This window comes from Mobula hypostoma, chromosome 29 (genome assembly GCF_963921235.1).
Source record: "Mobula hypostoma chromosome 29, sMobHyp1.1, whole genome shotgun sequence".
NCBI classification, from domain to species: domain Eukaryota; kingdom Metazoa; phylum Chordata; class Chondrichthyes; order Myliobatiformes; family Myliobatidae; genus Mobula; species Mobula hypostoma.
Genome location: NC_086125.1, coordinates 24,230,844 through 24,243,294, shown reverse-complemented (window position 1 = coordinate 24,243,294; position 12,451 = coordinate 24,230,844). Strand labels below are relative to the sequence as shown.

The 12,451-nt window shown below is 44.5% G+C and overlaps 1 protein-coding gene across 1 annotated transcript in view; it reads left to right on the top strand.

The window, feature by feature from the left end:
* The first annotated feature begins 224 nt into the window (after positions 1–224).
* Positions 225–12,451, top strand: part of LOC134339295 (E3 ubiquitin-protein ligase Rnf220-like) — a 64,873-nt gene continuing 52,646 nt past the window's right edge. The window contains exon 1 of the mRNA XM_063035671.1: positions 225–338. Coding sequence (XP_062891741.1) covers positions 225–338 — 114 coding nt within the window. The remainder of the gene's footprint in view (positions 339–12,451) is intronic.

Here is a 12,451-nt window from a genome sequence, read left to right as displayed (position 1 = left end):
CTAATTGTCTCATGTTCTCGTTATTTATTGCTATTAATTTATATTTGCATTTGCACAGTTTGTTGTCCTCTGGACTCTGGTTGATTTTTCATTGATCTTGTTATAGTTACTGAGTATGCCCACAAGAAAATGAATCTCAGGGTTGTATATGGCAACATATATGTACGTTTGATAATAACTTTAATTTGAACTTTGGCCTTAGAAAAGTGCGTGGTTCCCTGAAAATGGTGTCACAAGCAGACAAAATGATGAAGAAGGCTTTTGGCATGTTGGCCTTCATCAGTCAGGGCAATGAGTACAGAATTAGGGATGTTATGTTACCATTGTATAAGCTATCGGTAAGGCTGCATTTGGAATATTTTCTTCAGTTTGGGTCACTCTGCAATATGAAAGGTGCCATTAAGCTGGAAAGAGTGCAACGGCGCTTTACAAGAAGGTTGGATCTTGAGGGGTTGAACAGCTTGGGACATTATACACTGGAGCTTAGGAGAATAAGGGGTGATTTTTAGAGGTGTATAAAATTATGAAAGGCATGGACCTACATGGTGAATATGCATGGTCTTTTTCCCAGAAATCAGGAACTCGAGGATGTAGGTTTAGGGTGAGAGGGGAGAAATTTAATGGGAACCCGAGGGGCAACTTTTTCATCCAGAGGGTGGTCAGTATATGGAACAAGCTGCCAGAGGAAGAGGTTGAGACAGGTACGTTGACACCGTTGAAAAGGAACTTGCAGAGGTACACGGATAGTAAAGGTTAAATGGCACACTGGCTAGAAGTGGGAAAGAGCGATTAAAATAGATGGGAATCTTGCTTGGCATAGATGAGTTATGCTGAATAGCCTGTTACAGTGCTGAGTGATTCCATAAGACCATAAGGTATAGGAGCAGAACTGGGCCGTTCATTCCATCAAGTCTGCTCTCTGTAATTTCACCCCCGCCCATAGCTGATTTATTTTCCCTTCAACATCCATTTTCTTGTCTTCCATAAGACCATAAAATATAAGAGCAGAATTAGGCCATCTGGCCCATTGAGTTTGCTCTGCCGTTCAATCATGGCTGATCCTTTTTTCTAATCTCCTTCTCAACCCCAGTTCACGGCCTTCTCGCCGCAACCTTTGATGCCATGTCCAAACAAGAACCTATCAATCTCTGTCTTAAATACAACCAATGACCTGACCTCCACAGCTGCCTGTGGCAACAAATTCCACAAATTCACCACCCTTTGGCTAAAGAAATTTCTCCACATCTCTGTTTTGAAAAGGCGCCCCTCTATCCTCATGCTGTGCCCTCTTGTCCTAGACTCTCCCACCATGGGAAACATCCTTTCCACATCTACTTTGTCTAGGCCTTTCAACATTCGAAAAGCTGTGGGTTGTGCCCTCTTGTCCTAGACTCCCCCACCACGGGAAACATCCTTTCTACATCTACTCTATCTAGGCCTTTCAACTTCCGAAAGGTTTCAATAAAACACCTCCATCCTTCTGAATTCCAGTGAGTACAGACCCAGAGCCATCTAACATTCCTCGTATGATAACTCTTTCATTCCTGGAATCATCCTTGTGAACCTCCTCTGGACCCTCTCCAATGCCAGCACATCTTTTCTAAGATGAGCGGCCCAAAACTGTTCACAATATTCAAGGTGAAGCTTCACCAGTGCCGTATAAAGCCTCAGTATCACATCCTTTCTCTTGTATTCTAGACCTCTTGAAATGAATGCTAACATGGCATTTGCCTTCCTCACCACCAACTCACCCTGCAAGTTAACCTTCAGGGTGTTCTGCACAAGGACTCCCAAGTCCCTCTATATCTCAGATTTCTGGATTTTCTCCCCGTTTAGAAAATAGTCCGCACATTTATTTCTACCACCAAAGTGCATGACCATGCATTTTCCAACATTGTATTTCATTTGCCACTTTCTTGCCCATTCCCCTAATCTGTCTAAGTCCTTCTGCATCCTACCTGTTTCCTCAACACTACCTGCCCCTCCAATAATCTTCTTATCATCTGCAAACTTGGCAACAAAGCCATCTGTTCCATCATCTAAATCAATTATATACAGCTTAACAAGAAGTGGTCCCAACACCGACCCCTGCGGAACACCACTAGTCACCGGCAGCCAACCAGAAAAGGATCCTTTTATTCCCACTCGCTGCCTCCTACCAACCAGCCAATGCTCAAACCATGTTAGTAACTTTCCTGCAATACCATAGGCTCTTAACTTGGTAACAGCCTCATGTTTGGCACCTTGTCAAAGGCTTTCTGAAAGTCCAAACATACAACATCCACTGCATCCCCTTTATCTATCCTACTTGTAATCTCCTCAAAGAATTCCAACAGGTTCATCATGCAGGATTTCCCCCGAAGGAAACCATGCTGACTTTGTACTATCTTGTCTTGTGTCACCAAGTACTCCATCACGTCATCCTTAACAATTGACTCTAATATCTTCCCAACCACTGAGGTCAGGCTAACTGGTCTATAATTTCCTTTCTGCTGCCTTCCTCCTTTCTTAAAGAGTGGAGTAAATTTGCAATTTTCCAGTCCTCTGGCACCATGCCAGAGTCCAATAATTTTTGAAAGATCATTTTTTCTAATACCACCACAATCTCTGATGCTACCTCTTTCAGAACCCTAGGGTGCAATTCATCTGGTCCGGGTGACTTATGTACCTTTAGGTCTTTCAGCTTTTTGAGCACCTTCTGTCTTGTAACAGTAACTGCACCCACTTCTCTTCCTTCACACACTACAACATCAGGCATAGTGAGTGTCTTCCACAGTGAAGACTGATGCAAAATACTCATTTAGTTCATCAGCCATCTCCTTGTCCCCCATTATTATTTCTCCTGCTTCATTTTCTAGTGGTCCTATATCCACTCTCATTCCTCTTCTATTTTTAACATACTTGAAAAGACTTTTACTATCTACTTTGATATTATTTGCTAGCTTTCTTTCATATTTCATGTTTTCCCTTCTAATGATGTTTTTAGTTGCTCTCTGTAGGTTTTTAGAAACTTCCTAATCCTCTATCTTCCCATTAATTTTTGCTTTGTTGTGTGCCCTTTCTATTGCTTTTACAATACTTTGACTTCCTTTGTCAGACATGATTGTACTATTTCATCATTTGAGTATTTCTTCATTTTTGGAATAGACATTTCCTGCACTTTCCTCATTTTTCCCAGAAACTCACGCCATTGCTGCTCTGCTGACATCCCTGCCAGCAGCTCCTTCTCATTTACTTTGGCCAATTCCTCTCTCATACCACTGTAATTTCCCCTACTCCACTGAAATACTGCTACGTTAGATTTTACTTTCTCCCTATCAAATTTCAAGTTGAACACAAGTGAAGACATGCTCTGAGAAATGAAACCATGAGTAGAATCATTTCATCCCTGTCTCCTTGTGACCCTATTCTGTTTTTTAACTGAACCACAGTTCATTGAATGCATACTGTGTATGTCACACAGCACATTTGGCTTCAAGTATGTGGAGCCCACAGGATATGGAGTGTACGTCATATGTGGCACTGAACTGCCCCTCACAATTAGAACACAACACATGTATTGCAGAAATTGGATAACATGTATAGGACATGTATACAACAGGAATTCTGCAGATGCTGGAAATTCAAGCAACACACATAAAAGTTGCTGGTGAACGCAGCAGGCCAGGCAGCATATCCAGGAAGAGGTGCAGTCGACGTTTCAGGCCGAGACCCTTCGTCAGGACTAACTGAAGGAAGAGTGAGTAAGGGATTTGAAAGTTGGAGGGGGAGGGGGAGATCCAAAATGATAGGAGAAGACAGGAGGGGGAGGGATAGAGCCAAGAGCTGGACAGGTGATAGGCAAAAGGGATACGAGAGGATCATGGGACAGGATCTCTCTCTCTCCTTTTTCTCCCTCTGTAGTTCTGAATATACCCCTTGCCCATCCTCTGGGTTCCCCCCCCTTCTCTTTCTTCCCAGACCTCCTGTCCCATGATCCTCTCGTATCCCTTTTGCCAATCACTGGTCTAGCTCTTGGCTCCATCCCTCCCCCTCCTGTCTTCTCCTACCATTTTGGATCTCCCCCTCCCCCTCCCACTTTCAAATCCCTTACTAACTCTTCCTTCAGTTAGTCCTGACGAAGGGTCTCGGCCTGAAACGTCGACTGTACCTCTTCCTAGAGATGCTGCCTGGCCTGCTGCGTTCACCAGCAACTTTTATAGGACATGTATACCATCTGTCGGCCAATCAAAGATGGTGATGAATTGGCATAAAGGAGGGAGATTGAAAATCTGGTTCAATCATGCCACAACTACAGTCTCTAACTTAACGTCAGCAAAACCAAAGAACTGATTATTGACTACAGGAGGAAGAAATTGGGGGTCATTGAGCCAGCCCTCGTTAGGGGTTCAGAAATGGAAAGGATCATTAACTTTAAATTCCTGGGTGCTTTCATTTGAGAAGATCTGTCCTGGGACCAGCACATAAATGCCATTTCAAAGAAAACACACCAGCACCTCTACTTTCTTAGAAGTTTGCATAGATATGGTTCTGTTATCTAAAATTCTGGAAAACGTTTACAAACGCACACCAGAGAGTATCCGGGCTGGTTGTATCACAACCTGGTATGGAAACACCAATGCCCAGGAACAGAAAAGTCTACAGAAGGTGGTGGATACAACCCAGATCACCACAGGAAAACCCCTCCCGACTATGGAGCAGGTCTACAAAAGGTGCTGCAACATGAAAGCAGAATCCATCGTCGAGGACCTCCACTGTCCAGACCATGCTCACTAGGGAGAAATGTACTTAATCCACAACCATTGACTTTGAATTGGAGTTTTGCTTTAAGAGGCTGGTCTGACGTGATAACTTTGTAATGGAAGATTTTTAGCACACTTTTGTGTTTAGGTTTCGGAGTTCAATAAAATATGTTCTGGGTTTCATTAAAGATAAAATGCCTCACCTTGTTTTACTTGCAAACCTACACTACCATCAGTGGGAGATACAGGAGCCTAGGGTCCCACACCACCAGATTCAGGAACATTAATTACCCTGCGACCATCAGACTCCTGAACCAGTGTGGATAACTTCACTCACTACAACACCGAACTGATCACTGGACACAACCTACGGACTCACTTTCAAGGACTCTACAATTCATGTTCCCAAAGAAACATAGAAAATATACAGCACAATACAGACCCTTTGGCCCACAAAGCTGTGCCAAACATGTCCCTACCTTAGAACTACCTAGGCTTTACCCACAGCCCTCTATCTTTCTAAGCTCCGTGTAGCCATCCAGGAGTCTCTTAAAAGACACTATCATATTCGCCTCCACAACCACCACCGGCAGCCCATTCCACGCACTGACCAATCTCTGCATAAAAAACTTAGCCCTGATACCTCCTCTGTACCTGCTTCCAAGCACCTTAAAACTGTGCCCTCTCATGCTAGCCATTTCAGCCCTGGGGAAAAGCCTCTGACTATCCACACGATCAATGCCTCCCATCATCTTATACACCTCGATCAGGTCACCTCTTATCCCCCATCGCTTCAAGAAGAAAAGGCCGAGTTCACTCAACCTATTCCCATAAGGCATGCTCCCCAATCCTTGTAAATCTCCTCTGCACCCTTTCTATGGTTTCCACGTCCTTCCTGTAGTGAGGCGACCAGAATTGAGCACAGTACTCCAAGTGGGGTCTGACCAGGGTCTATATAGCTGCAACTTACCTCCCGGCTCTTAAACTCAATCCCACAATTGATGAAGGCCAATACACCGTACGCCTTCTTAACCGCAGAGTCAACCTGCATCTCAGTATTATTTATTCACTTATTTATTATTAATATTTGTTTCTTTTGTAGTACTTGCACAGTTTGTCTTATTCCTGCAATAAATTGAATCTCGGGTAGTATACAGTAAAATATACGTATTTTGATGATAAATTTACTAAGAATATTGAGCTTTGAACAGAGGTGGTAGAGCATGTATAAGTGAGAACACAATTAGAATAAAAGGAACACAAAGTCTATTTTAGTACAAAATGGTCAACGTTTTCATAGTTTAGGTAAAGTCCAGTGATAGAGTTTTACTAGTTGGGTCAAGAACCAAATGGTTGAACGGAAGTAGTTGTTCTTGAACCTGCTGGTCTGGGACTTCAGGATACTGTACCTCCTGCCTTCTGTATCTTCAGTGTGTTGCATCCAGGAGCAGAAAGCTCGGATGATGTCACACAGACTATGAGTCACTGAACATGTAACAACATGAACTTACATTGTAAGTGACAACCATTGGGGTGAAAAGGCAATGGTCCACTCTTGATACGAGGGAGACTTCAGATACTGGAAATCTGGATCAACACACAGAACAAACTGGAGGAAAATAAATAGTTGACATTTCAGGCTGAGACTCTTCCTGAATCACCACAGCTCCTCACGTTATTCCCTTTCTCCCTCTCTCACACCCTCCTACATTCCCCCCTCACCTGGATTCACAATCACCTGCCAGCTTGTACTTTTTCCTCATCCCCCAACCATTTATTTTGCCCTCTGCCCCCTTCCCCTTCCAGTACGAATGAAGAGCCTTGGCCTGAAATGTCAATGATTCATTCCTCTTTATAGATGTTGCCTGACCTGCTGAGTTCCTGCAGCATAATGCTGAGGCTGGCTCTTGTCCTGTGGATTATATTTGGCAAACTGGCCCCCTCTGCTGGATACTTTGAGCCAGTGCATTTGTGAATCATAGTTTGTTCCCCTCTGTATCGCGCTGTGTTGATTGTTTAAGAAGCAATTGCTTGTGGTATCAGGAGATTTAGTCACTGATCACCTCATTTTAATCACCTCCATGGTCCAGGGCTACGACGTGTGATTATACATGCACATCTACAAGTTCGAGTTTCAAGTTTATACATGTGCTGAGTAGAAGTGTCATGAGAATTAACTTTTTGCAACAGCAACATGGTGTATCACAAACATGAGAAATATACGTTGCATAAAATTAAATGAACATGAATGAAATAAAAAATGAAATATCTTTATTATCATTGCATAGTGCAATTTGTCATGCACCAATACAGCGAAAATGAGTTTGCAACTCTCATACTCAATGCTATAAAACAACAAGTAAATTAAGTAAACGATAAATAAAATTAAGTAACCAGCCAGTACAAGCAATGTCTAGCAGTACAAAAACATTAACTTGTTATCATCTTTGTGTGTGTGTGTGTGTGTGTGTGTGTGTGCCTATATACTGTATACACATGTATGCTACTTTGAGAGAATATGCACACATTTATGTGTGCATGCCTCTTGTGCACAGTTGCACAGAATTTTACATCGAGGCATGCATTGATATGCCGTGTTTCTGCACAGGAGTGGACCTCAATGTGGTCCGGGGTTTGCACGATGTCATGTCAGAATCAGAATCAGCTTTATTATCACCGACGTATGTCGAGAAATTTGTTGTTTTGCGGCTGCAGCACAGTGAAACACGTAACGTGTTAAGTTAGAAATATAGCAAAAAATCAACAGTGCAAAAAGAAGCAGGAAATGAGATATTGTTCTTGGGTTTTTAAAACGTTGAACGTCATCGGCAAATTAATAGATGGCATTTCATCTGAGCCTATCCACACAGCCTGTTCAAGTAGCTGATAGTCACACAGTCATGAGTGTAGAGAAAGCAGAGCAACAGGTTAAGCGTGTATCCTTGAGGGAAATGGCAGAGCACAAGTGGTTCCACCAGTGTTTCCTGCTTCTCCAAATGACTGATGGAGAGAGGTACAAAAGCCTGAAATTCCACACCACCTGGTCCAGGAACGGTGACTTTCCTGCAATCATCAAGTTCTTTAACTGATCTGCACAACCCTCTCCCTACCGCAGCAATGACCAGCAACGCACTGGACATATTGGCTTTTAATCTCCTAAACGCTAGCATCTCCATTTGACTTTTGCTTTACCAGCCAGACCCAGATTATTAGCAAGTCAGAAAGTGTGAAACAGAAGGCAGTGGGAATTTTCCCTCTATCGCTTTATCACAATGCATAGTTAGAGGATTCTGGAGCAACACACACCGAGTGTTGGGGAACTCACCAAGTCGGGCAGCATCTGTGGGGAGAAATAAACAATCGACGTATCAGGCCGCGTCCCTTCATCACGACGAGAAAGGAAAGGGGGAGAAGCCAGGATAAGAAGATGAGGGGAGGGGGGAAGGAGCACAAACTGGCAGGTGATGGGTAAAGCCAAATGGGGGGGGGTGAGGCAGTGGGGGTGGAAGTAGGAAGCTGGGAAGTGAGAGGAGGGGGAGGTAAGAGGGCCGAAGAAGAGGCATTTGAGGAGAGTGGACCAAGGGAGGAGGGGAACCAGAGGGAGGCGATGGGTGGGTGAGGAGAAGAGGAGGGGTAAGAGAGGAGCCAGAATGGGGAATGGGAAAAGAGAGAAGGCGGAAGGGGAGGCTGGATCTCTGGAGGGATTTAAAGAGGAGACAGATAAAGACCTGGGAGCTGAGGGCCTTCATTCCCACATTATTCTCTTGTGGTGCTAACAATAACTCATTATTTTGTACTACATAATTAGGTTTTGTAATTTAGAGCACCTTTATGTTTTCACACAGTACTGTTGCCACAAAACAACAAATTTCACGTTTCTTAAGTCAATGATATTAAATCTGATTTTAATCCTGAGAGGGAGCCAGCAGAGGGGGCTGTGACCCACCGGACACAGGAACACACTGGGGAGTGGAAGAGGCCATTCTGCCCCTCAAGCCTGCCCTGCCATTCGCTGCGATCGTGGCCGTCTGTCCCGGGGTTGGAGTCCTGTGTGTGTGTGTGTGTGTGTGTGTGTGTGTGTGTGTGTGTGTGTGTGTGTGTTTGTGTGTGTGTGTGTGTGTGTGTGTGTGTGTGTGTGTGTGGCTGTTGTTGTTTTGCTTCTTTTGGTTGTTACACAGACACAATGCTGTAGGGACTCAGCAAGTCAGACTGCATCTATGGAAAGGAATAAACCGTCACTGTTCTGGGCCGAGACCCTTCATCAGGATTAGAAAGGAAGGGGGAAGAAGCCAGAATACGAATATGGTGGAGGGGGAAAGAGTACAAGCTGGCAGGTGACAGGTGAAATCAGGTGAGGGGGAAGGTAGGTCGGTTGGGGAGGAGTTTATGCACTTTCAGTAGCGGGCATGCTATGCTGGGGATGGAATGTGTGGAGGCTCTTGCGGGCTGCCCCTGCATGCCCTCGGGTGTGTTGGTTGTCAAACCACTTGCTGCATTTCCCTATATTTTTTGATGTACCGGTGATAAATAAATCTGAAATTGAATCTGACTGGTTATCCTACATCCTAGGAACCCTACTGCTCCGTGATTGACAGGCACAATGGGGCCAACTGGCAGCTGCCGGCCAATGAGCATTGGACCCTGGTGTGAAAGGAGGCCTTAGCCCCACCCACAGGAATCTGAGCAAACATCCCTCCCACCCCAGTCCGGGGGAAAAAGCTCCTGAACTAACTAACCATCCATCAATCAGGAGAGTTAGCAGAGCCCGAGGCGGGGAGAGGGACGGGATGTGAGAAGCCAGCGGGGAACAACAAGAGACAATGCAAGAGGGATAGAGAGAATGAAGGTGAAAGGGGGAGGGAAATGAAGAAAGAAGTTATGATAGGGAGAAAAATTAGATAAAGTGAGAACAATATCGAGGAGAGAGAGTGAGGGTCATGTTGGTGAATCAGACAAGGGAGATAGAGTTGTGAGGGTGTGAGGGTCTGAAGGTGTGGAAGACTCGCATTTGGACCACCAGCCAAACGTGTAGCTGGGAAGCAGCCTGCACTGGTTGTGGTCACGGTGTTTCAGTGGGGGAGCAGGCTGAGACCCGGCTGTCCTGGCTTTCTGCTGCTGCTGGCTTCTCCCCTTCCGACACTGAAATTCGCAGCGGTGTGTGGAATCCTCGCCCCTGGACTACAGCTGGGATGAAAGACTGAAGGTAGGCTACCTTTGTCGCTGCTACTACTTTAGCTTAAGCTTTTCGGCGGGTTGGAAGTAACCCAAGTCAGACACCGGCTGGGTCAGCTGTGGGTTAACCGGTCTGCAATGGTGGGGGGAAGGGGGCAGTAGTGTTGAGAGCTGATAGCATCCACTGACTGGGGAATTGCACATAATTGACCAGTTAATGAGGGGAAACCGACATTATAAAATCAAAAATATACACTCAGTGGCCACTTTATTAGGTACCTCTGTACCAAACAAAGTGGCCATTGGGTGTATCACTTACTAATTTGTTTGTTTGTTTGTTTGTGGTCTTCTGTTGCTGTAGCCCGTTCACTTCAGGGTTCAATAGACTGTCCATTCAGAGATGCTCTTCTGCACAACGCTGGTGTAACGCCTGGATATTTGAGTTGCCGTCACCTTTCTGCCAGTTTGAACCAACCTGGCCTCACTCATTAACAAGGTGTTTTTGCCCACAGAATTGCCATTCACTGGATTTTTAAAAATTGTCTTTCACACCATTCTCTGTAAAATCTTCAGACTGTTGAGTGTGCAAATCCCAGGAGATCAGCAGTTTCTGAGATACTCAAATCGACACCTATGCCACAGTCAAAGTCACTTAGATCGCATTTCTTCCCCATTCTGACGTTTGGTCTGAACAACAACTGAACCTCTTGACCATGTCTGCATGCTTTTGTGCACTGAGTTACTGTCACATGATAGGCTAATCAGGTATTTGTCTTAATGATCAGGTATACTGAATATAGGTTGTGTTGATAATCCCTCTACAATTAAAAAAATTTGTTCTGCGAATGTTCCTTGTTGTACAGAGCCGGTTCAAAGGGTTTGAATTATTCCCACAGTTGGTTAAATTGAAAAATAGTTGCCACAGGGATAGTGCCTATCAGCTACTGAGACAAGGCCATGCGGGCAATGAGGGTTTAATTTATCTCTCACTGGCTGTGTGAAGGTGATTGGGCTCTTTCTACTTGGAGCTCACGCAGCAATGGAAACTGGATTCCTGGCAAGAGCGATTTGTTATGGGTCATAAGGAGGCCATTGAGCCCATTGGCAGTTGTGCTGTCCCTTCAGTCCCAATCCCCGGCTCTATTCCACAGCCCTGCCAAGTTTTTTTTTTCACTCTGTTGCCCCTTCAGTTCGCTCTTGATTCTACCCCAACTCTCCGCTTCAGAATCAGGATAGGAATGGGGACATCCCTTTAGGACAGAGATCAGGAGAAATGTCTTCAGCCAGAGGGTGATGAATCTGTGGAATTTATTGTCACAGACAGCTGTGGAGGCCAAAGTGGGGAGGGGTGGTTGACAGGTTCTTGATTAGTCAGAACATCAAAGGTTATGGGGAGAAGGCCAAAGATTGGGATTGAAAGGGAAAATAAATCAACCATGATTGAAATGCAGAGCAGACTTGATGGGCTGATTAGCCTAATTCTGTTCCTATGCCTTACGGTCTTATGGAATATATGGTAAATATGTGTGTATGGGATAACAGAGTGTAGAATCTGTCCCACACTCAACGATACGACTTCTTCCCCTCTGCCTTCTGATCTCTGAACTTTCAATGAACCCATGAACAATATCTAGTTATTCTTTTCTTTGCACTGTCTGCTTATTTTGCTGTTTGACACCTTTGGACTATGCTGTTGCTGCCAAACAACACATTTCACATCCTGTGACACAGTGATAAATCCAAGATAGTGAGCAGTAAAGATGTCAGGAAAGACAGGCAGGTGATGGGGCAAATGTGTAGCCATTGGGATGAGTTGCAGTGCAATAAAGTTGCAGTGAAATCAAAGCAAAAAGTATCAAATACTGGTCTTAAGGTGTTGTACTTAAATGCACGCAGCATAAGAAATAAGGTGGATGATCTTGTCGTACAGCTACAGATTGGCAGGTATGATATTGTGGCCATCACTGAGACGTGGCTAAAGGATGCATGTCTCTGGGAGCTGAACGTCCAAGGATACACGGTGTATCGGAAGGATAGGAAGGTAGGCAGAGGGGGAGGTGTGGCTTTATTGGTAAGAAATGATATTAAATCATTAGAAAGAGGTGATATAGGATCAGAAGGTGCAGAATCTTTATGGGTTGAGCTAAGGAATAGCAGGGGTAAAAGGACCCTGATGGCAGTTATTTATAGGCCTCCAAACAGCTGCAGGGATGTGGACTACAAATTACAACTGGAAATAGAAAAGGCTTGTCAGAAGGGCAGTGTTATGATAACTGTGGGGGATTTTAATATGCGAGTAGATTGGAAAAATCAGGTCGGCACTGGATCTCAAGAGAGAGAATTTGTAGAATGTCTGCGAGATGGCTTTTTAGAACAGCTTGTTGTTGAGCCCACTAGGGGATCGGCTGTACTGGATTGGGTATTGTGTAATGAACCAGAGGTGATTGGAGAGATTGAGGTGAAGGAACCCTTAGGAGGCAGTGATCATAACATGATTGAGTTCACTGTGACATTTGAAAAAGAGAAGCCGAAATCTG